The following is a 26,178-nucleotide window of genomic DNA, read 5'->3' as shown; positions in this document are numbered from 1 at the left end:
CTCAAGGCTAGTAATCTTTTGATTGCTACCTGTGTCATCTGCCAGTGAGGGCAAGAATAGGAAGTTATGGCTGATAAGTGCATGGCTGAGGAGTTGGTGTAAGTTGCAGAGTTTCAGATGAGTGGATCATTGGGATCTCTTCTGGTGAAAGGGACAGATTACACCTCCTTGCTGGCAGGTTGGCTCAAGCTTTTGGGGAGAGTTGAAGCTAGATTGACAGGAGGACGGGAAACAGAAGGACAGGGGAATTAATGCAAAGGTAGATTTAATGAGCGGATGCCACTAGGAGGACAATCAATAGGCAGTTGGATAGATTGAAATATGTTTAATGTAAGATGAACTTGGAACATGGATCAACAATAGTATTGTGGTGTTCTGGCTATTACAGAGATTTAACTATTGTAAGGGCAAGGTTAGCTGCTTGATGTTCCCAGGTTTAGATAGTGCAAATAGGGAGGGAGGAAAATTAAGGTGTGTAGTATTGCTAATCAGGGATAGTATCACAGTTGCAGAAAGGGAGAAAGGGAGGACACTGCAAGGATCGTCCGCTGAGTTAGTATGGGTGGAAGTCAGAAACAGGAAAGGTGAAATCACTCTAGATTTAGGCTCCCCTGCCTTGGGGAAAAAAATATCTTCCCCATCTTTGCTCCTCACAATTTTACAAACATCCTTCAGGGCACCCTTCACCTCTTTTGCTCCAAGGAAAATAGCCTCAGCCTATCCAGTCAACCCTTCCATTCTGGCAACATCCATGGAGCCATGGAACACTGCAGAACTGAAACAGGCACTTCGCCCCATCGAGCCCATTCCAAACTACTTATTCCACTTTGTGCCATCGATCTAAACTTGGACAATACCCCTCCATACTATCAATTTAACTATCCAATCTTCTCTTAAATGCTGAAATTAAACCCACATCCACCATTTCTGCTTGCATCTCATTCGACACTGACTCTTGAGTGAAGAAGATCCTCTTCCCCGCCAATGTTCCCCTTGAATATTTCACCCTGAGCCCATGTCCTCCAGTTCTTGTCTCACTCAACTTCAGTGGGGGAAGAAAAGCTTTTTTGCATTTACTCTATCTGTACTCCTCAATTTTGAATACTTTCATTAAATCTCCCTTCATTCTCCAATGAATAAAGTCTTATTCAACAGTTTCCTGTCACTCAGCTCTTCAAGTCATGATAACATCCTTGTAAATTTTCTCTGCACTCTCTCAATCTTATTGCATTAAACAAGAATGTCTCTGTGCACCTAACTATGAAGTCTCCAAAGACTAACACTCTGCCTGATTTCACCCTTTCTTGCTGAGCCCTCGTGCCACTGACTTGGTTACTTCTGCAACACTTTAACAGGTTATCCCCCAGCAGCATCCAAAGTGGGATACTTGTTACTGGGGAATTGCCACAGGGCAGCTCTGTTCTGTCTTGCTTCTCTCTTTACACTTCTGAGTGGTCACCCAGCTGCCTGCTCCTAAGGTGTGGCCCCATCACTATAGCTGCAATCTACAAGCTTTTCGTTTCTCAGATGTTCCCAACTTTATCCAAATCTGGCTCCAGTTCTTTTAATGCATTCGTTGAGGAGCTGTAACTTGATGTACTTCTCACAGATGCAGCCCCCAGGGACACAAAGTCTCCTTGCTCCCCCACATCTGGGTGGCATGGTCAGCACAACACTATAACAGTGCCAGTGGCCCAGGTTTGAATCTGGCACTGTCTTTTAAGGAGTTCTTCCCATGACCTACATGAGTTTACTCCAGGTTCTCCTGTTTTCTCTCACCCTCCATAACGTACAGGGTTGGTAGGTTAATTGGGCAGCACGGGTTACAATCACTGGAATGGGCTTCTACCCTGCTGTGTTGTTAAAATTTGAATTAAAAAAAAAGTCTCACAGGAGGAGCAAATCTGACACCCCACTGCACTGAACAAAGTGCATTGAGTCTGAAAATCTGAAAGACGTTACCTGTCCTTACCTGAGCTTCTGCTTCGACCTTGTGCCAAAGCTTCTGCACTTAACTCAATTCCAGCACTCTTGAACACTGCCATTCCTAGCATTATAATCACTCTTCTTTTATTGATTGCTGTGCTCCCAAAGAGCAAATCACAATTCATCTCCTCAAAGCACTTGTTTAGCTGTTATTTGGCTCACTGGATGTGGTCATCCTGTTGTGCCACGCGTGCAATTCGATGACAAGTGAAATGCTACCCTTATTATGAAGGAGATGAAAGATAGAAGTATGGGTGTCTGATGTAGAAATTTGGTTAGACATAACATTGTTTTACACTCCTTATTTAGGAGTAAATATATGTGAACATTGGAGATCGTTCACTCAGTTGATTCCTGGATTGAAAAGTTTGTAATTTGAGGAAAATAAAACATTCTCATTGAAGTTTGGAGAATGAGTGAAGATCTATTGAAACATGCAAGATTCAGAGGAGGTCTGACTTGGGTAGATATGGGAGAATGTTTTCCTTGAAAGGCAAATTTCGAACGAGGAAGCTTAGTTTCATATAAAAGGATCATATATTTAACATAAAGGACCGTCTTCTCTAACAAGATTGGTTAAAATTAAGAACAATTGGGAAATTGCAGCTGTTGGTGAAATCACATCAGCCAAAGTCTGACTAAATGGTGAAACAAGAACCTTAAGACCTTCTATTACATTCTGATGAGATTTTGCATGTGATTGTTTTTAAAAATATTTTTGTTTTCACCTTGTTAATTGATAAATTATTTCTTCTTATTTAAGTGTCCAAGAAGTACCGGTTATCGATCAAAAGCAGTACCATTAAATGTAAGCAAAACTGCATCATCAGTTCCTGATGCCTGTTGTGCAGAATGTATTGAAGCAAAAGTGAAATCTCCAACAGGTTGGCTCATGTACTTAAAGTATTTTATTCAATGGTACAATATCTCCAGTAGAATTTCTGATATTTTATTACTTTATCGGATTCACATAAACACAAGGGAAATAATTTTTGTCCAGAATTGGAAATATGGGGAAAAAAACACATTGTGAAAGATGAATCATAAATAAATTAATGCAAAAAGTAAAATCACAATTTCTGGAGAAACTCAGCAGGTCAAACATGGTATTTTAAATAGCAAAGAAAATGACACATAACCAACATTTCAGGCTTCAGAATCAGAATTTATTGACATGAGCAAGTCACGAAATTCAGTGTTTTGCAACAGCATCATAGAGCAAAAATACTCATTATAACCATCTTACAACCATAACAATAAAAAATAAAATTACAATAATAACAACACTATTAGTGCATGAAAGGTAAGACAGTATCTTTGGTTCATTGATTATTTAGGAATCTGATGGCAGCGGGGAAGAAGCTGTCCTTGTGCTGTTGAGTGCTCATCTTTAGGCTCCTGTACCTTTTTCCCAATGGTAGCAGAGTGAAGGGGGCATGGCCTGGTTGGTAGGGGCCTTTGAGGATAGAGGCTGCTTTTTTAAGACACCACCTCGTAAAGATGTCCTTGATGGAGCAAAGTCTGATGCCTGTGATGTGGCAGGCCGAGTTAACAACCCTCTGGACTTTATTCTTGTCCTAAAAGTTGGTGCCTCCATACCAGGCAGTGATGCAGCCACCCAAAATGCTCTCCACGACACACCTATAAGAGTTTACAAGAGTCTTCGGTGACAAACGGAATCTCTATCTCTTCAGACACCTCACAAAGTATAGCCACCGGTGAGCCTACTTTGTAATTACATCAACATGCAGGCTCTAAATCAGATCCTCGGAGATGTTGACACTCAGGAATTTGAAGTTCTTGACCCTCTCCACTACTGAGCCTTCGATGAGGACTGGGTTGTGCTCCCCTGATTTCATCAACTTATGGAAAAATGTGGCAGGTTCCCCAAAAAAATGGTGAGAGGGAGGAGCACAGTCCCACAGGAAGAGGCAATAAGTGGATAAGGGAGGGAGGGCACACTAGCAAACAAGGGTAGGAGGGTTGGCTCTGTGAATGGAGAGGGAAAGAGGTGGCAAGCTGAAGGAAAGAAGACAAAGGGATTGGGAAGGGAGGGAGAACAGAGAGTAGGCTAGCAGAAACTGGAGAAGTCGATATTAATGCCATCTGGTTGGAGACTGGCCAGATGGAAAATGAAGTGTTGTTCCTCCAATTTACTGGTGGTCTTGGTGGGACAGTGCATGAGGCCATGGACAGACATTTCAGGATGACCACTAAGAGATCTCTGTCACTGAGGTGGATAGAACGAAGGTGCTCAGCGAAGTGATTTCCCAATCTGCGCCCAGACTCTCTAATGTTGAGAGGCCAAAAAGGGAGCACTGGGTGCAGTATATAACTCCTGCATACACATAAATGAAGTGTTTCTTCACTTGAAAGGACTGTTTGGGGCCCTGAATGATGGTGAAGGTGTGGCACAATTCACTTCCTGCAACTGCATGATGAGGTGCCAGTGGGGTGATTGGTGGAGAGGGATGACAAGATGAGGGAGACACAGAGGGAGCAGTCTCTATGGAAAGTGGAGAGGGGAAGATTAGTAGTTGGATCATGTTGTAGGTGGCATAATTTGTGGAGGAGGTGCCCCAGAAGGGGGGAGGGGCTGGTGGGTAGACGTGTTGGGTGCAGAGGCTGGTGGGGTGGTAGGTAAGGAGAACCCTGTGTTTGTTATGTCTGGGGACAGAGGAGGTTAGAGCAGATGAGTGGGAAATGGAGGAGATGTGGATAAGGGCTGAGTTGATGGTGGTGCAGGGGAAGCCACATTTGCAGAAGAAGGAGGACATTTCAGATGATCTGGACTGGAAGACCTCATCTTGGGAACAGATGCAGCAGAGATGGAGAAATTGTGGGAAGGGAATAGAATCCTTGCAGGAGACTAGGTGTGAAGAAGTGGAGTCAAGGTAGTTGTGGGAGTTAAAATATGTCGAAAGCTTGTCTCCCGAGATGGAGACAGAGAGATCAAGAAAAGGGAGAGTGTCACTGGAGATGGACCAGGTAAATTTGAGATGAGGGTAGAAGTTGGCAGCTTATTATGAGTACATGAGGCATCCCCAATATAATCATCAATATAGGGGAAGAAGAGTTGAGGGGTCCTGCCTATGTAGGCTTGCAGCATACATTGTTCCACAAAACCCACAAACAGACAGGTATAGCTGGGACCCACGCGGGTACCCATGGCTACTCCTTTGAAGAAAGTGAGATGAAGCAAAGAGTTATTAAGAGTACAATAAGTTTTGCCAGGTGAAGGAGGGTGTCGGTGGACTGTTTAGGTTTCTTGTCAAGAAAAAAACAGAAGGACTTTGATACATTCTTGACAGGGATTGAGGTGGAAAGGATTGGATGTCTATAGTGAAAATGAGGTGGTCAAGTTCAGGAAATTGGAAGTCAATGAAGAAATGGAGGGCATGTAAGGTTTTGCAGATGTAGTTGGGGAGGGTTTGGACCGGGGATAAAATATGGAGTCAAGATGAGACTATACTAATTCAGGGGGACAAGAGGATGTGGAAGCAATGGGTCAACCAGGATTATTGGGTTTGTTGGCTAAGAGATAGGACCGGGCATAGTAGGGATGGGAACCAATGAGGTAAGAGGCTGGGGAATGGAGGTGACCAGAGCTGATGAAGTTTGGAGACTGTGGCTTGATGTGGCGGGATCCTGTGGAAGGGGTAAGTAGGAGGAGGGGTCTGAGAGCTGTCGTCTGGCCTTGGCAAGGTAGATGACAGTGTGCCAGACCACAACAGCACCACCCTTTTCTGCAGGTTTGATTGTGAGGTTGGGATTGTTGCAAAAAGAGAGGAGAGCAGAGTATTCGGAGGAGGTGAGATTAGAATAAGAGAAGAGAGAAGTGAAGATGAGACAGTTGATGTCTCGACGGTAATTGGAAATTAAAAAAAAATGCAGGAAAAGCAGCTGGTCAGGACGAGGTGTCCAAGATGAGGAAGAGGCTTAAAGTGGGAGAAATGGTTTTGGGTGGGGGATGGAGAGTCACTGTCGTGGAAGGGGACAGAAGAAGAGTGGCACGTGCAGAATTCATTTCAGTGTCGGTGGAGGGAGTGGCAGTGGTGTATGGAGGGAAAATGGTGCCTTTGGCAAACACTGAAATTGCACCCTCCTGTTAGAACTTACTCATTTCACTCCCACCTTTCAAAATGTACGGGGGTTGTTGGTTAATTGGGGTATTTGGGGGCACAGGCTCGTGGGCTGGAAGGACATGTTACCATGCTGTATGTTTACATTTAATTTAATTTAAATTTTGGTAGATATTTGTCATTATTCATACACCTGCCCAAGTTCTTCTCACTCTTTGCTCAGAGCATTACCGCATCTATTCATCTATATGAACAGCCAACACCAACCAGTTCGTCCCAAAATCCATCTGAAGCCTCAGTGCATCAGGCATTTAAGAATTGTACTAAAACATTGGGTAAAAGCATGTACACACACTAACTACGTTATTCGGTCACCTTGATGAACACCTTAAGCCCGAAAGGTTGCTTATATATCTTTATCTTTGCTATGTAAAGTACACTGTTTGATCTGCTAAGTTTCTCCAGCATTGTGTTTATAGTACATTATTTCAAGCTATTTATATTTTCAGGAATTGTCATTCTCAGGGAAGACAGGCTTACAATTAGGTTTATGCTTCAGTTTTGCAGCCGAATGAACTGACCGACTTTTTTAATATTTAATTTTTGTTTTTTTTCAGAGATTATACAAATAACATTTTAAATATACAATATATTAAACTTTTTCTCACACAGTAAACTGTCCCTCCCCCCACCCTCCTTCCACCCCCCCCACTCCACATATACAGATCTGTTCACCGTCAGAGCTTGCATATATTAAGTATATAGAGTTCAGTTGGCGAAACTACGTTTTTGTATGTATTGTCGCGAGGTCACTACGGCTACAGCTAAGTTATAGCTCTCGGTTATAGCCCTAAGGCTGGAGCTCAAATCTGCAGAAGAATGACACACACCAGTAGAGTGTATGCCACACTGAGTTTATTCCGTGGCAGCTCTGCCTTTTATAGTTAGCTCGGCCATGCCACTACCGACCAGGGCGTGGCTTGAGCGGGCCGGCTGCCGATTGATTACCTCAGATGCCTGGGCCCCAATTGGCCCTCCTGCAATCCACAGGTGGTGATTGCAGTTTCACTACTCTGCTGGCAGCTTATGGAAACAGGCATTTCAGCCCGCACGATGCTTTGCCAGTCGCTGCGTTTGATGGCTATTCCCTGTGTTGGCCTGAGGCACAGGCCACTACAATATAATAGTTACTTTTATACCCTTTTTTGTTACTTTTTAATACTGTATCTGGGCCCCTATGTGGTCCAGGTATGGCTGCCAGACCTTTACAAAAGTGTTGTATTTATTCTTTAAGTTGTATGTAATTTTTTTTCTATAGGTATACAGCTATTCATTTCCACAGTCCATTGTGCTATGAGTAGAGGGGAGTAGGACTTCTAAGTGATTGTGATACTTATTTGGCTACCACCAGTGCTATTTTTATAAATGAGATTTGATATTTGGTCAATTTGTTGCTTATTTGCATGAAATTACCTCATAGATATAGCTCTGGGTTAATGGCCTGTTATCCTGGTTAATTTTTCTGTGATTTCTTGCCAAAGTGGCCTCACCTTCACGCACAACCACATGGCATGTCGAAATGTTCCTGTCTCAGTCCCACATACGAAACACATCTCTGAAATTTCGGCTTTCTATCTGTGTAACTTTAGTGGGGTAAGGTATAATTGGTATAAAAACATTATACTGAACCAGTCCATATCATGAATGTATAATTGATGTTGTGCTGTCCTTTCACCAATATGACCAGCTTCTTTCTGAAGTCACCACACCCAAGTCCGACTCCCATCTTTCCCTTGACCTCTGTAACCCTGGTTTTGCACTTTCGCTCTGGAGAGCATAATACATTTTTGTTATAAATTTGGATGTATTGCCCATCCAGACCGTTCAATCAGTTTCACTAATTTCAAGTGGGGTCAACGTTGGCACTAACAGACTTTTTTTGAGGTTATTCCTCACCACCAAATGGCAGAACCTGCAGTCGGTCATGATGAACCCTGCTCTGAGTTACTGGGAGTGTTGACTGATTAATTTCATAGCCAACCTGACCAGAGTATTTGGGAAAACACTATACTTCTCAAAAAAAAATTTAAATCATGCAATAATATCGATTAAGTTAACATGAATTGAACTTTGCCACAACACCATTAACTTACAACTTCAATTAACTAAAGTCAGGAAAACTCTGTTCACAACAGGTCTGACCTGCCCTTTTCTTTAATATTTTGCTTTTGAGTAGCACTAATAAATCAAATCTAGCAAGCAGTTGCTTTGCAGTTTAACTCCAGGCACTGCCTTTTTGAGACAGTTTGCCATTAATCCAATAGCCTTTTCAGAATACTCGCATATTCAGTCACTCTCTTGCCAAACTGAAGAAACATTTTATTTTATAAAATAGATGAACTTGATGACAATTATATTTACAAATAAATGTGATTCACAAACCATACAAAGAGCTGCACAATCACAGAGGATCCCTACCACCCAGATCTTTGTTTTATCTAGTGCTTATTGATCTATTCAGGATAGAATTAGCTTTACAATGAGATGAGTCCATAAGCTCCATGGATCTCTGAATTACCTGTTTACAAATCAGTTTAACTTGTCTGACAGTGGCTCGATTTCCAACAGAAAGCAAAATGTGTCATTAAAAACCATACTTTTATCAGATGGAGATTCTTTGCTGGGCTTGGGGGTGATGGCGACTAGCATCAAATCACACCAAGCAGAGTGCAAGAGTGAGCCACCTGGTGACCTAGTGGTGTAATAACACCACCACAGGGGGGTTCGATATTGGGCGGGCAAGGTGAGGACAGTGATACCCCCGTACGTGCCGATGGGGAGGAGTGAATATAAGGCCTCTACTAAGGACGAGCACTCTATCTGAGAGAGGGGAAGGTCAGAGCTGATGGTGAAGACCAAGCAGAGATGAGAGTGTGAGTTGAAGAGGTGGAGGGTGTTGGGGTGAGGTGAAGGGTTTGGGAAGTCCAAGAGTGTAGATGGAAGGTGAGGGATGTCGTGGGGGAGGTGGAGGGTTGAAGAGGTCGGAGGGTGGAGGTGGAGTTTTGGGTAGATTAGTGGATATTTTAAATTAATGTATTAGGGAGGCAAATTTCTTTTCCCCTAATTGGTAAACCTGATGGATTTTACCTTTTTATTTTCTTGCTTTTAAAAAAAAAAAAATCATATTTTCAAAGTGCCATTGCAGAATTTGAACTAATGGATCCAGGTTGTAACATTTTGCATTAAAAACATGTGTGAAGCCAGAAATTCATGATCATTTGGTGACTGCATGCTAATATTAGATTGCTGGAACCAAGGAAAAGCACACAATGTTGCAGAGACCATCACCCCCTTTAATTCAAAGAAGAAAACAGCTATGAAAGACAAAGTGTTAATACAGTACAACTCCGATTATCTGAAATGGTCAGGACCAGGCCTACGTCAGATAAATGATATTTTTGCATAATTGGTCATTTTTAAAAAACAGACCAGTAGCAACAGAAAATCACTTGTAACAGTGTTTAAACAACAACAAACAAGGGAAGGCATTTTAAGCGATAAAATAATGTTTAATTCTAATCAAAAATTTCTGGTCACCACTGATCACTGACACATCCCCAGCAAGGACCCATTCCTGCCCGGAGCCTGACATCCGCACTTCTACTGGGAGCCTGATGTCTTCACTCCTGCTGGGAGGCCACTCTCCTTGATGATGCCAGGACAAGGGATTCTTTGGACCGCTTGCAGCTGGGAGACAGTGGCACGCAGTTTGAGAGGGGAGTTGGAGTGAAAAGTCAATAGGGGAAGGTAAAGAAGAAATGGGAAAAAAGAGGGGAGGGAGTTACCTGGAACGAGGACAATTGTCGTTCTAAATGGCTGAATTTTTTTCCAACCTGTGAGGTCAGTTCAGAAAAAAATTTTGGATAAATGTGAGGATATCCTCGTATATCTGAAATTTTAAAATATTTTAAGATAAATGTGTATTTCGGAGAATCCAATTTTGGATAATTGAAGTTGGACAGTAATTTCAAGATCTTAAAATGTTCACTTATCTAAATTCTTTGATTTAAAAAAAAAATTAAAAAAATTATTACTTTGTTTTAGTTTTACATTTATTGAATTGTTTTAGGTTTTAGGGTGCATTAGTTGTTGAACAGCTTTTCATTGCTTTTGAAAGTTATAAAAATAGTAAAATAATTTTTCAGCTACTTTTTGGGCTGTTTATATCACAGGCAACCTGCTGCCAAGGAATATGGAGAGAGATCTTTTCCTTGTACAGTGAAAGCTCATTATAACGCGATTCGTTTATCTGTGGAATCGCTTATAGCACGGGTGTCTGTGGACCCCAAACTACTAAGGGGCAGGCTGACGACAATCAGCTGGCGACCCCCCCCCTCCCCGCTGCCTGACAGCCCCCCTCCCCGCTGCTTGACAACCCCGCTGCCCCTGCCACCCGGCGTGGGACGTCGGGGCAGGGGCAGCTGGTGCGGGATATGCCCCTGCCACAATGTCCTGCAGCGGCTGCCCCTGCCCCGACATCCCACGCCGGCTACCCCTGCCCCGACGTCCCGTGCCGATATCCCTGCTCTCTGACATATATGCATCTGTTTCCGCAACTCGGCTGTAACGCGGTATGAAATCTTGGACCCCAACTACCATGTTCTAACGAGGTTTTACAGTATGTACATTAACAGTCATAAAGTTGTCTGCATGGATGCAGGCCCTTAAACCCAGTGCCCATATCAACCCCGTTGTTTCCTTAAACTAGTCTCATTTAAGACCACAACACTTAGTAGCAGATTTATGCCATTCATCCCATAGAGTTTACTCTGCCATTCAAATCATAGATGATGTTTTTTTCCTTTCAACCCCACTCTCCTGTCTTTTCTCCAGAATCTTTGACACTTACTAATCAAAAACTTGCTTCAAATATATCCAATGACTCTTCCTGCACAGCCATCTAGGCTCACAACCTCCTGACTGAAGAAATTTCTCCTCATCTCTGTTCAAAAGAGATGTCATGTTATTCTGATCCACTGCCCTATGGTCCTCGACTCTCCCATAACTGGAAGCCTCTCTATACCCACTGTATCCAGCACTTTCAATATTCTCATTATTTCAATAAAATCCCCACGCATCCTTCCAAACTCCAGCCACTGCAGGCCCAGAGCCATCAAAGTTCAAATTTACATTGTTCTGGTTTTTTGATGTCAGGAAACGCGGAGAATTCTTCAGAAAAGCTTAAGCCTTTATTTGCAAACAAAAGCTGAGAGAAATCAAAGCCTGGACTCTGAAATGCCTGTTGCTATGAGACACTGTCCTTTATTTAAATATTATTGTCCTGACTTAATCACATTTCTGCACCCAATCATTCATAACCTCGTATCTTAACAGGACATCCTCCCTTGGCTCGCCACAATTATTTTTATTTTTCTACACCCATTAATCTAATAATGTTCAGAACCACGTGTTTCATCATATCCAGCCACCTGCTGCCTTCTGTTCATTCCTGTGGCCTTGTGCAGTAAATTCATAATGGATTTTAACTTTTGTAACAGTGTGTGTAAATTGTTGCACAGTAATGGATGGTAGTTCATGTGGTTTATTTTCCATATATTCTCCCCTTTGAGACCTAAAAGGTCGCACATAGTGAGAGAGAGAGGACAAAGAGCCACACACAAAAGGTCAGATTAAATCGCAGTAGTTATCCCCAAAATGTATTTCTCTGCCTGCATTCCAAAGCCATCTGTTGGTGCCTCATGAAGGTCAAACCAATCTGTAACCTTATTCAGACTTCCATTTTGTGTTTTAATTCACTTTAATAGTACATTTCTTTTCTGGGATTTGTCTTTTAGTTTGTAATTTTTAATTAGCTAATATCATAATTGCATGCAAGATATGTGATTCCCTATGACCCTCCAAATATTTAGGATAGCCAAGCAAACCATTAATTCTGTCCCCTCAGTCCCTGTCTCAAACTGCCTAACAGATTATGCGTAACTTGTCTTAGAGATATTGAAGGATTAATCTGTAACCTTTGTAATGCACTTATTACATACCCCACCCTGGGTAGCAAACTGATAATCCACCGCATATCTGGTTTGTTATGAGAAAAACCTCAATTCTACTAATTCTCAATTAACAGCTTCCAACCCTGCCACTGTCTCATTGACCAATGCTGTTATGCTACAAATGAGATGATTGTGATTCTCGGCAACCACCATCCCAGCTGATCTTCTAAGGGATATAGGGCTGAGGATTCCCCCTCTGATGTCAGATCCTAGGGTAACAGGATTGTTATAGTCTGCATAAATTCCTTTGACACTCCTTGGTGATGATCCGTCTTCTGACAAGAGGTCCTCGTCCCAATCGCAAACAAGGCAGGGAGGTTTTTTCCTGTAATACATCGGCTTTCTTTAACTGATAACATGCGGTGAGGTCTCGGTACATTAGTTGTACTAATGTCTGGGATCTCTCTCTCTCTCTCTCTCTCTCTCTCTTTCTTTCTCTCTCTCTCTATCTATATAGATATATAGATATATATATATAATATATAATACATATATATATATAAGCAAAATCAAGGGTGATTTTTCCTATCCTTACTGTATATTTTTCCCGTTGTTTTTCCTAGCAGCATCCCCACAAACCACCTGAGTTCCTCGAGTTAAATTCAAACATTCCTTCCTTAAACAAGTGCATGAAAAGTGTCCTTCCTTAATCTGACAATTGTGTTCCCAGCAGTGTTCTTCTATACAAGGCAAATCATTTTTCAATTTTACCATCCCACATTCCCATTCCGTACCATCAAAACATATTTAAGACATATGCTGAATAAGCTAATTCAGAAGTGATTGCATTGTAAAAGTGAGTATGCTGGCAACCTCCTCCCGTCATACTATCTACCTGATCAAATAAGTGTGGCTGGCTTCTATACACCTTCCTTTAGCTGCTTGGAACCACTTAAGTGATTCATTAGCCAATAGCTCAAACTTCTGACTGGTGTAGCTTGTACACGATGTGTAGAGGGAATCACATATTTCAATTAACAGGACCCCATCCAATTAGTAGTGAGCTGCAGATATGTTTTTTAATATAATTTTTTATTTTTCATACTGTGAACCCTATCAACCAAAATATATACAAACGTTTCTCATTAAATAGACACAGTGGCATTTTCTCCCTTTTTATCCCCCCTACCTTCCCTCAGCTACAGATAAATAAATAAATGTCTCATTGTATACACTAAGAGACTTGCATCAACTTTCTCCCAGGTGTAGTATAGCTATACCATTTAATATAAGATGTCTTGTTCTATCCTGCTGTCCTCCACATGTTTATCTCCTTGCCTGTAGTCCATTCTGTCTCAAAATCCATTCTATCACTTTCTGTATGGGGTCGGGCTGGGTTTTGAGGGGATTCCTCCCATTGAGTTGGTTAGAATATGTGAACAGATTCAACAGCTATAAACATTCATCTTAATCAACATACAAGTAAGACATATTTAAAAAGGTATTATGCTGTCACCAAAAATTCCTCTTTTTGGTCATGACTCCGGTCTTCAGTTCAAATGCCAGGGTGACAAGAGGCGTAATAATGAAGTTCTCATGTTGTAGGTGGGCCTCTCTTTTTCATTCTGTTATAATAAAAGTCTTAATGTCTGAGCTGGACCTTTTTCCTTAAGTCTGTTTGGTGTATCTAGTGAGGTTGTCCTTCAAGCTTTACTGCACTCAGTGTTATTAATGGGACCTGGAATGGCCCTTTCCAGCGAGTTCCCAATTTCTTCCGATCCCAATTCTTTACCAGAATGTAATTCTCAGGTTTGACATCAGGATATTCACTACTTTGATCTGTTGGATCAGCCTCCTTTAGGTTTGCTTGTTGTACCTGTGAAGGCATCTCTCAAAAAAGTTTTAGTTAGATTACTTAGATATTTGCTTATGTCATCACTTAAGTCCATCCTACTGGCTGTGCGGGCTTTGCTGCCCAAGATATCTGCATTGGCTGTCCGTGAACCACCTCTGCAGCAGATAGCCCTGACTTAGCCTGCAGTGTCATCCACATTTAAAACAATGCTCGGGGAAGCACTTTTTAGCCAATTTTAGCCTTGTTTCCTCCATCAATTTGGCCAGTTTAGTTTTTTTTTGCACATTCCACTATTCCTGCTGCTTGGGGTTAATGAGAGCAGTGGAACCACTGTAATCCCCAATTGCTTTATCTAATTCAACCCAGTTTCTGTTGACAACTTAGTCAATTTATTATTTAAGGATCCAGACAAATCAATAATAACAAGACAATAATTATAGTTACGTACTTAATTCTATAAAATCAATCCATATACACTCAAATGGTAGGCATTCAATTTCTTTACCAGGATTATTTTGTAGGCAGATAATACCTTCCTTCCTTTGGAAGGTCCTACTGTCTTAGATTAGTGATGTGCCACTCATATGTCCCTCCGCCTTAGTCAATCTACATTATTGCATATGTATAATTAAGTACTATGAGTAAAAGAAGCTACATTTGGTACAGAAATTGTTCAGCAGGGGTGGCTCATATTCGATTTTAGGCACACTCCCTACTGTTTACAGAGCTTAATGAAATGGTAGGAGTATGTGCTTCATCCCCACATCAGGCAAGGCCATTCTATTCAAGCAGTTTATCGCTTTCTGAATAAACTGTGAAGGGACCATTCGTAACAGCAACTTTTGCAGTAGCGTGAGCTCTCCCAAGGGGTAAAAAGTTCTGTTGTGGGCATCAATATTCCTTTCCCTATCATGTAGGCTCTAACAATTCAAATCCATGGGAAAACAGGATGATAGAAGGCAGCCGTCTTCATTACTTAATTTCTGTATTTTTCACAAGGCAGTTTGAAAAAGGTCATCGAGTTAACAGTAATAGACTCATAGAAGGTCAGATGAATTCAATAAGGGAAAGGTTCATAGTGGCTCAAAAGTGCTTGAGTCGTCTATTGGATTATACATCAAGAGAGCTGCCCCTAAATGTTGGATGCATTTTACTATGGGTTTCAAAGGTCCCTCAGCTCTCTAATACTTGGCCCGAAGGTCATTACCACTCTCCTTGGTTGTTATTGGTATGAGACCAGTTTCATTTAGTCTTAAACAACGTTGCAGTTTTCAAAAAAAAAAAAATTCTTCTTTGTGATTCGTTTTTACTCCTTCTGTACAAGTAAGAACCAAGAACCACTGCAGAAGTGGAAAACCATTTCTTCATCATTACTTTTAAAGTCCAACAACTTGTGAAATTGCTGCACGAGTGAAGCACTCTGCAAGGCAGGTTTCAAATTACTTCAGGTAACTCAGTTCAAGCTCTTTAACCCATTCTTCCTCACTTATGCATAGTCTTTCTACTGTCAATGAAAGTGCGAGGCAAACTTTCAAGTTTGTTTTTTTCCAAAATGAGCAACAATTTTACATCAAATCTAAGTCAGAAATCTTTTTTGTATCTAGTAAGACACAGGTCTAGTCACTGTGGCTGCTGGGGTACATAGGGGGGTGGCCTTACCCACAAGGAATCTTTTGACTCCTCATTCTCATCATTCTGTAAGAATAGGGTTGCCCTGCCTGGCATCAGGTCCACGGGGTTTTATTCTTTCACCTGTGTGTTAACCATTTGGTGCCTGAGAGAATGTGTTACCATTTTAATCGTAATTATCATATCTTTAATTTGAAATGCTAAATCAGTTTCACATTCTGTAATTTATGCTGGTCTGTTCCTCATTTCAATTTAATTTTTATTACACACCTTGCATGGAGAAAAGTTTAATTTCAGCCTTAAAACAAAATACTGCACAGAGAGGGCGGGAGATGCCAATCATTATAAACTTTACTTTGGTTACCAAGCAATATTCCAGACATGTCATGGAGATCCCCAAAGTTTCCTCCCCTGTGGCTCCCGTTATCTCCAATTCTTATTCTTTTTTCCCGCATTAGTTGTTTTGCCACAGCCGTATTACTACCGTTATAAATTCTTCTTCCTGCTCTGTGTAATTGGAACATGGATGGGACTGGTCCCTTTTCTGATATATCATTACCTTTTTAACTCTATCATAAATTTACCTGACCAGACCTTTGCTGGCCTCCTGCTCAATTCCGACCTTTTTCTAAGTTGCACAACTCACTGTCCAATTTAAATTTTTACCATACTTCATATATAAATAACACATTGGCTGTTCAGGGTCCCCACATCACTCATTTCTGACATTTTACCCATAGGAATGTTTACTCCTGATTTATCACACACTTGTCGCATGTTGTCCTTTTGTCCCTCTGTGCCCACTTTAGGATCCTGACCTTTGCGTGGGGGATTTCCCCTCTTAACAACCAGTCTAAGGCAGGGCATCAGAAGTGGGACAACATGTTATATTGGACAGTAGTTTTATCCCCTCACCGGCCAAATCTTCAAGCCCTTATCCTCTGTGTCCTCGGGATGTGACTGGAGTCCATCAGAGCTATGCTATAGAAAGGGAGGAATCAATTGATCTAACACCTTAGGAGAAGAACCAGGAAAGTGTCCTGTGGGCCCATTCTTTAGTCTTTAGATGCTAGTCCAGCCTCTCACTGACACCATCCAGTAAGAATTCCTCAATCTTGAACACCTGGTTGGTTTGCCAAATGTATTAAAACTGCCACTTCCAAATGCAAAGAACACAGCACACAGAACTGGTCCAGTTAACTCTTTATTGGACACCAAGTTAACCTGAGAGAACCCTTACTGCTTTCAGCCTTAAAAGCAGTCTCTGGAGGTCTCTATTCAACAAAGGGATGCATCAACTTTTATACACTCGAGAAAACAAGTTGAACTAAAAGATTACGTTATTATTCGGCATACAAGGTAAATCACACCCCTTGTAGCCCCCTCCCCTATATCCCTGTATCAAGGGTGAATAATAAGAACACTGAGTTACATTTACTCCACATAATGACAGTCTTTTGATTCTCCTCCAGTTCAGGCTGTTTCTCTGGATTTTTACTTCTTTAGTTATCCTCACTGCCTGACACTCTTTCCCCAGTCTCTCTCCAGTCCTGAAAAGCTTCAGTATTTCCATCTCCTGCTCTCTCTTTCATTCTCATATTTCAGATTTATCTTTAGACATAATTTTTGATGAGAAATTCCATTTCATTATATATTTGTCAAAAGTGCCTTCCCTTGGCCACTGGGTTGACAGCTTTTTTGTTCTTTTCTCCCATTTTTCAGATTCAAATGTAGTTGCTTTATTCATCCACATACATGACATCACATACAACCCTGAGATTCTTTTTCCTGCTGGCCAGGCAGAATTTCTACTTGTCAGCAGTGTAGACTGTTCTCAAGAAAAAGATGCGTACATAAAAGAGAGAAATATGAACAAAAGGCCCTTTCATGCAGTGAAAAGGCCCTACTGTAAAGGCTGAGATTCTCTACCCAGCTCCAAGGTGCTGACTGCAATCCCTCTCGAGGAATAATCATCGGAGGAGCACTCACATGAATTTAATGCCACTACAATAGGCTACCTTGGGGCGGGCTGATGATGTTGCGGTGCTGCCATCATCCAGCGACCCATCTCTCTCCCACCACTCACCCCTCTCCCTCCATGACCACCTCAGGGCAGGGGTAGCCAGAGCCACCAGGAGTCGTCATGTCATGGGCTGTCAGGGTGGGGCCAGCAGGAACAGTCAGTTCAGTGTTGGTCAGCTGGAGTCATCAGTCCGGGGTAGCTGGTGTGGGCTGTGACAGCCCCATTGGCTGCTCTGGCCTTTGGGGCTGCTTGTCAATGGCTCAAAACATAGCATTCGAATGGCCAGAAATACATAAAAATGCAGAAAGTGGCAAACCTTGCCAAGCCCATCATGGACACTGAACACCCATCTATTGAAGACATTTCTGTGAGGTGCTGCCTCGTGAAGACAGCCAATATCATAAACGACCCCATCACCCTGGTCGCAACCGCTTCTCCCTGCTACTTTAAAGGCAGAAAGTACAGAAACCTGAAGTTCAGCACCTCTATATTCAAGAACCGTTTTTATCCAACAACCTGAACCTTCCTTAACCCTGACTATAAACTCAACTTGGACCACCAAAAGATTAGCTTGCACTATTTAAATATAATTTTCCGAGGTCGATTAGGAGAGAATAAAAAAAACTTCTTGTTTTCCTTTTTGTTAGTAAGACAAATAAGTAAAGGTGGGGGGTGGGGTGGGGTTCACTACAGATCACGGATCATATCACAGAACAACATGATCACATCAGAAAAGTCTAAAATATCTTATACAAGGGAATTTTATGTGTATTTTGTACAATTTTTATTCAATATTTTATAATCAATATTATGATTTATTTGTTGAATTATTATAATTATAGAATTTGATGTCCTGAACAAAATGAGTTAATGTAATAATTATGGTTCTACTTCTAATTTACAATTGATATATGATATGATTTGATTTATGTTATCATTAGTATATCTTATGTGAAGGTTTTTTTTGTTAAACTCAAAATTATTTAAAAAAATATCATTTTCAGTTTTTAAAAACAAACTGCAACTGTCAATATTTCTTTTTCTATCAGTTGACATTGAGTATCACTTTTCCTGTCTTGGGATATTGTGGAAAATTAATGTGTACTTTTGTAGGTGGTGTACCTTGCACACCTGTTTGGCTGCTACAAGTCAGAATTTCAGTGCATCTGTACATTATACTTGTGCATATGACAATAAAATTATCACTCATGACCCTAAAAAAAAGATTCTGACCCTATCAATGCCTCTCATAACTTTTTAAACTTCACAGGTGCCACGTAGTGGTTAATCTTTTGAATATGCTAACAGAATTTAGTTTTGGATTTATTTTTACATCTAAGAAGGTATTTTGAGATTTGTTTGCTAAGATATCTGATGTCATTGTCATTTCCTCTGAACGTTAATGTATCATATTCCTTATGTGGCTGTAATGGTTAAATATTGAGTTTGTTATTTCTTAAGTGCAACATCTGCTTTGATGAACTGCAGACAAATAGATTTTATGTTGTGTTTCTGAGCTAAGTTCATAACAATCCTGAAATGGTTTTAAAGAATGCGCTTCATCAGGAAGTTTCCTCTGCCAGAAGGTCAACAAACTCTGTGAACCTGCTGCAACTTGATGGGATTCCTACCAAATATGAGACCTTGTAAAAATTATACCTATCTCCCAACAATTTCATTGTTGATGTTCACTGGAGATTATGAATAGACTAATTCAAACTTTTAAAGATACGTTTTGTTTTACCAGTGTTCTAAGAATATCTATATCTAATGGACTCAAAGGTGTCAAATGTAAAGTGCCAATGGGGGCATTAAAACATGACAGGTTTTATTAGCTGGATATTTAATTTGTGAATTGCATGCTTCATCGAATTAAAGTCTTAACCAAAATTCTAACCCTCAGCCTGAGCTTACAAGCATATGATCATTTGATTCTGTTACTTAAAAAAAATTAACAATTGCACTAAGTCTCATATAATTTTAAAATAATATATCCTACTATAAACTAGATGTTTTTCCATGAGAAACAATTAAATATTAAATAACATTCCACTATTGATAGTGTATTTGTAGAAGGTTTAATGTAATTTTATTAACATTATGTTTGTTATAGGTGGTGATCGCACAGGCAGCTTTGTCACTGGTGGAATCACTGGAAAGAAATCGCCCATTTCATGGGAGCAAATTCAAGATAATGACAATGCAACTGATGAACCAGACATTAATAAATTGGAGCACTTGCAGGAAGAAGCCAATGTGGATCTTTGGCAACCTTCTGTGTTTAAATCCAACTTGGACCAATGTGTCTCCAGCTGTGGCATCACAGAAACTTTAACAGAGAATTCTTTGAAAATGAAGGTAATGGTTTTGACTTTTGTCCTTGCACAGCATTGATTCCCAGAATCAGAATTTATTATCATGTACACTTCACAAAATACATTGTTTTGTGGAAGGATCAGAGAGGAAACATTTACATAAACTACATTTCAAAATAAAAAAAATGTAAGAATAAGAAAAAGACAAGGTGAGGTAATGTCTGTGGTTCATTGATTATTCTGCCATTGATGGCAGTGGGGTAGAAGCTGTTCTTGTCTCTCTGAGTGCTCATCTTCAGGCTATTGTACCTTTTCCCCAATGGTAGCTGAGTGAAGAGAGTATGGCCTAGGTGATGGGGGTCCTTGAGGATAGAGGCTGCTTTCTTGACACCGCCACATGTAGATGTCCTCGCTGGAGTAAAGTCTGGTGCCCATGATGCCGCAGGCTGAGTTAACAACCATCTAGAGCTTTTTCCTCTCCCGAGTGTTATCACCTACGTACCAGACAGTGATGCAACCAGACAGAATGATCTCTACGGTACACCTGTAGAAGCTTTTTTTTAAATTTTTTTAAATTTTTTTTTTTTTTTAATTTACATTTTTTATTTTTCACACCATAAATCACATTAGCCATGATATACACAGCCTACGGCCATACTAGCCTGAAAACGCCCGATCTCGTCTGATCTCGGAAGCTAAGCCATGATATACACTATTTCTTTTTCACACATATACAGTGACTTTTTCTCCCCCCCCCCCCTCCTCCCAAGCCACCCCCCCCTCTCATCCATTTTAGGTATACAATCTAGGTTGCATTAAGCCAGTCAGACAATGTTGTCATTCAACAAAAATACACCAGAAATTCTACTGAGTCCATTCTTTTCTTTCCTTCTCCTTCCATCAACTTAGGTAATGTTTGTCCCCGGTAGGTTTTCGCTATTGTATTTAATGTAGAAGCTTTTGAGAGAAAATTCTTCACAGGTACTTTCAAATCGAGTCGCATTTGCATTGTTAGGGACTGATTAGAGGTAGTCAGCATAACTTTACGAGAGGGAGATTGTGTCTGATGAGCTCGATGGATCTTTTTTGAAGAGCTGACTCAGAGTAATGGAAGAGTTTAGGACCAGAGTGGACAGCCTCAATAAAAGGATGTCCCTTGTCAAAGGAGATTGCTTAAATTTCTTCAGCCAGAGGGTGGCAAATCTGTAGAATTTGTGGCCACAACTGCTATGGAGGCCAAGTCATTGGGTATATTTAAAGTTAAGGGCATCATTGGTTGGAGGTAGAAAGCAGGAGAAGAGGGTTGAAAGTAAAAATACCTCAGATGTGATTTGAGTGGCAGGGCTGAATGGTGCAATTCTGTGCTGATGTAGCAATTGACACCTAAATTTCACCAGTGAATCTCTAGTTTTTCAGCACCTACAGTCTCTTGTTAATTGGATCTGGCTTGGTGGAGAGAGTCAAAATGCCTTAACTGAGGGTTGTTTTTCTGATTGGAGGATGGTGGTTTCCACTGGGGTCAGTGCTGGGCCCACTGATGTTTGTTGTCTGTATTCACAATTTGGTTGGCAATACAACTAATGTGATTCGTAAATTTGCAGATATCACCAAAATTGATGGTATAAAGGACAGTGAGAAAAGTTTTTTAATTTTACAACAGGAACTAGATCAGTTGGGAAGGTGAGTCAAGGAGTGGTAAACGAAAAAATGTGGTGTTTTGGTAAGTCATAATAGGCCACGACTTGCACAGTAAATGGTAGAATGCAAGAGAGTATTGAAGACGAAAGAGAACTTGGAATACAAAGATAATTCAGATTGACAATGTGGTGAAGAAATTTGGCATGCTTGCCTTCATTGAATGGGGTACAGTACAAAAGTTTGTTTTTGAATATTTCATTTATTCAACATAGAAAAATGTCAAAAATTAAGAATGTTATAGTGTTACGAGCCCAGAGGACCCCAAAACCCAGCAGCAATAGATATTCACCAAGACAAATGGTTACATAAACAAAAGTTGCTTTAGTTATCTTCAAATATGAAAATAGAATCACGCTTTAACTTATCACTATTAACTTAACTAACCTAACTTAACCCCCTTCTAATTCTAAGCGCACGTGTATGTAATGTGTGTATAAGTTCAGAAAAGTTCTTTGATTTACAGTCCAATCTCACTTCTCATTCCTCCAAGTTTACTGGTTGCAGGCAATTCTTATACTGTGCACAGAATTTAACATTTATAAAGTTCACCAGGCTTTGGTGCTTGAAAGGTAAATGATTACTGCTCAGGAAGGTTCTTGCTGGTTTTCAGAGAGAGATTTGTTGTTCGCTGGACACCCATGACTGATTCCTTTTAATCAGCCACTTCAGTGTCTTGCCGAAGAAACTTGCCCCATCAGTGTTTTCCAGATGATGACCTTTCTTTCAGGTCACCACAGAGTTCCTTTTTGTTTAACTTATTTCAAGTGAAACATTAAGCAGCCAGTCCTTCCCTCTTGTATGGACCACAAAGGCTTTGACAAGGCTGAACTAACCGGTCTTCCAAATGGGGTCTTTCCACAAGCTTGTCCTGTTCCAGTCCCTGCTATTGCTGCTGATTGTAAAATTGCAGAACCGATCTCCCTCTCTCCTCTCTCTCAGAGAAAAGCCTGTTTTACTCTCTCTGCTTGAAAAACCACATGACCCTCTTAGAACAGCAAACAGTGCTCCCAGACGGTCTGTGGCTCTGAACTACTCCTCCGAGTTCTTTCATCTGTTACTTTTCAAAATAACAATCCATTAGTGAAGACTTCAAAACTTTTGCAAAGGTATGTCTAGCATGAACAGAGCTCCAGTATTTTAAATGAGATCTGTTTTGAAGTGTTTGTATATGACCTACACTAAAAAATCTGCCCCAATTTACCTCCCCAAATCATATCTATATACAAAATAAAATGCAACATATCTGTCACAATAGCTTAAGTACATAATAAATTACTAACAAATATATGCTGAAATTCTATTTATAAAAACTATAATTTTAAAATCTAAAAACTAAAAAACTACAAAAAAACCCTATTAACCCACCCTTCCCCCAAACTAATCTTATTCCAAAACTAAAATATGAGATGTTTCATTATAAAACAATTACAAATAATTAATTTGGATTGCGTCAGTTGACACTCAAAAACATCAAAAAATTGTTAAATTTTTAGGGAAAATTTCACTGATCAAGAAAAAAAAAGATAAAATCATAATTTTAATTTCATTATTTTAGCATATTTATTTTCACAAATAAATAATATTTATCCCTCAAATTATATGTATTTTTTTCTAATTGGATACAGTTTTGAATTTCAGCATGAAGTTCAAAAGTTGAGACTCCATGATGCAGCTGTACGGGATACAAGAGAAAACACTGAGTACTGTGTATAGTTCTGATTTCCCAGCTATAGGAAGTATATCAATAAGTTGGAAAGGTGCAGAAGAGATTCAGTGGTGGGCTTGAGTTTGAGGGGAGCTGGGATAGGTCTGACCTTTATTCCTTGGACCTTTGGAGGCCGAGGTGTGTAAAATTATGATGAACATGGATAAAGTGAATTCTCATGCAGAATAGATAACTTGAGAATGAGAGGGCATAGATTAAAATGAGAGGGGAGAAATTTAAGAGGAACCTGAGGGACAACTTTTTCACTGAGGTTAATCCATTTCTGGAATGAGCTGCAATTGAAGCAGAAACAATTATGACTTTCAAAATACATTTGAACAGATATATGGATAGTAAACTTTTCAAAGGATATGGACCAATGCATGCTCAGAATAGCTACATGGTCAGCAAGGATGAGTTGAGCTGAAGGACCTGTTCTGTGTTAAACGTCTATGACTTTGCTATCAGGATCAAGGACTTTTCAGTATGGTTTTTTGAACCTTCTGAGAGTGGACCGTGAGCAGCAATACATTCCTTAGAGATGAGAAAGGTGCCTGCAGAGGAGGAATGTATTTCGGTAAGCAGGGTGCTGGGAAAGAGGTTCAAGTGCAGGAAGTATTCTAAAATAGAAAGCATAGATGAATGTGTGGTGAAGTGATGGTGCAGAATAGAGGTAGCAGAAATCAATGAATTGTGGTGAAAGGCATTGTTCACAAAGGCTGATGGCAAGCCACAATTCAGGAAGAAGGCGGCATTTCAAAGGCTTCTGTAGAGCAAATCTCATCATTGCAGCAAATGCAACAGAGAGAGAGAGGAGGGATGAGGAGAATAGAGCAGAGTTTTTACAGGAGGAAGGCAGGTATATTCATGATAGCTGTGGGAGTCTTGGCTCAGACTGGATGACGGTGACAGCACAGTAAAAGGTTTTGAGTTCTGTATGAGTGCAGGAAGTGATGCCAATGCAGTTAACAATGTATTGTAGGGTCTGCTAACGGCAGCACTGCCGAAATGAGAGACATCCATTCAGCATGAGGTGAACCAGTGACAGAACTTTATTTTGAATTCCTCGTGCTGCTTGAGGAGACAGCCCACTTCCTGAGAGGGGCGCTCTGGCCTAAGGAAATGACCCTTGCTGTACTCTCTGAACAAAAACAAATTTGGTGGACTGCAGGTTCGTTGGGACGTGGCAGGGTGGAGAGCTGCGTTGGGAAGGTGGGGGAGGTTTCTGTCTAACTGTTTGTTCCCTCAATTGCTGGAGGACGTCTAGAGCACTGTGATGTGGGCCGGGAAAGTTTAAATGAATGTCCCCCAGGATGGTAAGAGGGCAGCTGTACACCACCTCAGCTGACGACGCAGGCAGGTCTTCTTTTGGTGCTGTGTGAATTCCTGACAGCACCCATGGTAGTTCATCCATCCAATTAGGGCCTTGTAGTCAAGCTTCCAGGGCTGCTTTCAGGTGGCAGTGGAAATGTTCAACGAGGTTGTTTGCCTGAGGATGGTAGGCCATGGTGTGGTGTAACCAGCTGCCATAGAACTTGGTTAGGTTGGCCCAGAGCGAAGACGTGAACTGGGCCCCTCAATCCGAGGTAATGTGGGTTGGGACTTCAAAGGGTACAAGCAAAATGGACAAGAAAGCTCTGGCACGACTCCGTGTCACATGTGGGCAGGGGTATTGCTTCCGGCTGACGGGTAAAACAGTCAATTACTGTGAATAAATACCGCACACCTTAACTCACGGGGAGCGGGCCGACGATGTCCACGTGCACATGGTCAAAATGGTGCTGCGCCGGGTCGAAAATCAGGAGCAGGGCCTTGGTGCGTCTGCGCACACTTCGGCACATTGGCAGTCCACAGTGTTACATTGCAGCGGAGGCTGTGCCACGCAAACTTGTCAGACAGCAGGCGGACTGTGGACCTTATGGAAGGGTGTGACAGACTGTTTATTTTGTTGAACATCCGCCGTTGCTAGGTCGCAGGTAGGATGTGTCTGGGAAAACCTGTGGTCATGTCGCACAGTAAAGCCGGGCTCCCCGGTGAAGGACAGAAACCGCTAACCTTCTGGCTGGTGATGGTGGTCCGGTAGGCCTGGACGTCTGCATCCTCTGCTTAGTCTTTGGCTTGCTGAGCAACATCGATCCCTTCTGAGGTAGCGGTGATGGCCAGTCTGGACAGCGCATTGGCCACCATGTTGGATTTGCATGCAACATGGCGAATGTCCATTCTATACTTGGAAATGTAGGAGAGGTGTCGTTGTTGCCTTGCTGACCATGGGTCCGAAACCTTGCATGGGTGAGTGGTTTGTGTCAGTTTAGGCAACAAAAACCCTTCCTTCTAACTCTACTGGAAATGTCGTATTGCCAGGTATAGGGTCAAAAGTTTGCAGTCGAACACACTGTACTTGAGTTCTGGTGTCCGGAGATGTTTGCTGAAGAAAGCCAAGGAGCACCACTGTTCATTGACGCACTGCTGCAGCACTGCATCAGCTACTCTGTCCAATGCATCTGTTGTAAGGGCCAGGAGGGGTGAAGAGTCTTGATGGGCCAAAGATGTGGCCTCCGCCAGTGCCGCTTTGGTTGCCTGGAATGCTTCCATGGTTTTGTGTGTACACTGGAGCGCCTTGCCACCGAGTTTGATGAAGTCAAATAGGGGCTGCATGAGGGTAACCACTCCTGGGAGGAAACGGTGATAATAGTTCACCATCCCTAGGAATTCTTGTGGGCCCTTGATTGTGCTCGGCCTGGGATAACGTTGGATGGCTTCCACCTAACCTGGCAGTGGTGTGGCCTCCTCTTGGGTAATATATGTCCCAGGAAACTAGTAGTTTCCAGGCTGAACTGGCATTTTGCCAGGTTTACTGTGAGTCCGAACTCCTAC

At 41.4% G+C, this 26,178-nt stretch overlaps 1 protein-coding gene across 8 annotated transcripts in view; it reads left to right on the top strand.

Annotated features, from left to right (window-relative positions):
- The window catches only part of map9 (microtubule-associated protein 9), a 125,642-nt gene that overhangs the window by 33,765 nt on the left and 65,699 nt on the right, over positions 1-26,178 (top strand). For all 8 annotated transcript variants that reach the window (XR_011354187.1, XR_011354186.1, XR_011354185.1 and 5 more), the window contains 2 exons: positions 2,750-2,870; positions 19,700-19,944. Coding sequence is in view for 3 of the 8 variants with exons in the window: in XM_069926697.1 (XP_069782798.1) it covers positions 2,750-2,870; positions 19,700-19,944 (366 nt within the window). In the remaining 5 variants the exon portion in view is untranslated. The remainder of the gene's footprint in view (positions 1-2,749; positions 2,871-19,699; positions 19,945-26,178) is intronic.

This window comes from Narcine bancroftii, chromosome 3 (assembly GCF_036971445.1).
Source record: "Narcine bancroftii isolate sNarBan1 chromosome 3, sNarBan1.hap1, whole genome shotgun sequence".
Lineage (NCBI taxonomy): Eukaryota > Metazoa > Chordata > Chondrichthyes > Torpediniformes > Narcinidae > Narcine > Narcine bancroftii.
The sequence above is the reverse complement of the archived record's forward strand: the minus strand, read 5'-3'. Positions and strand labels throughout refer to the sequence as shown.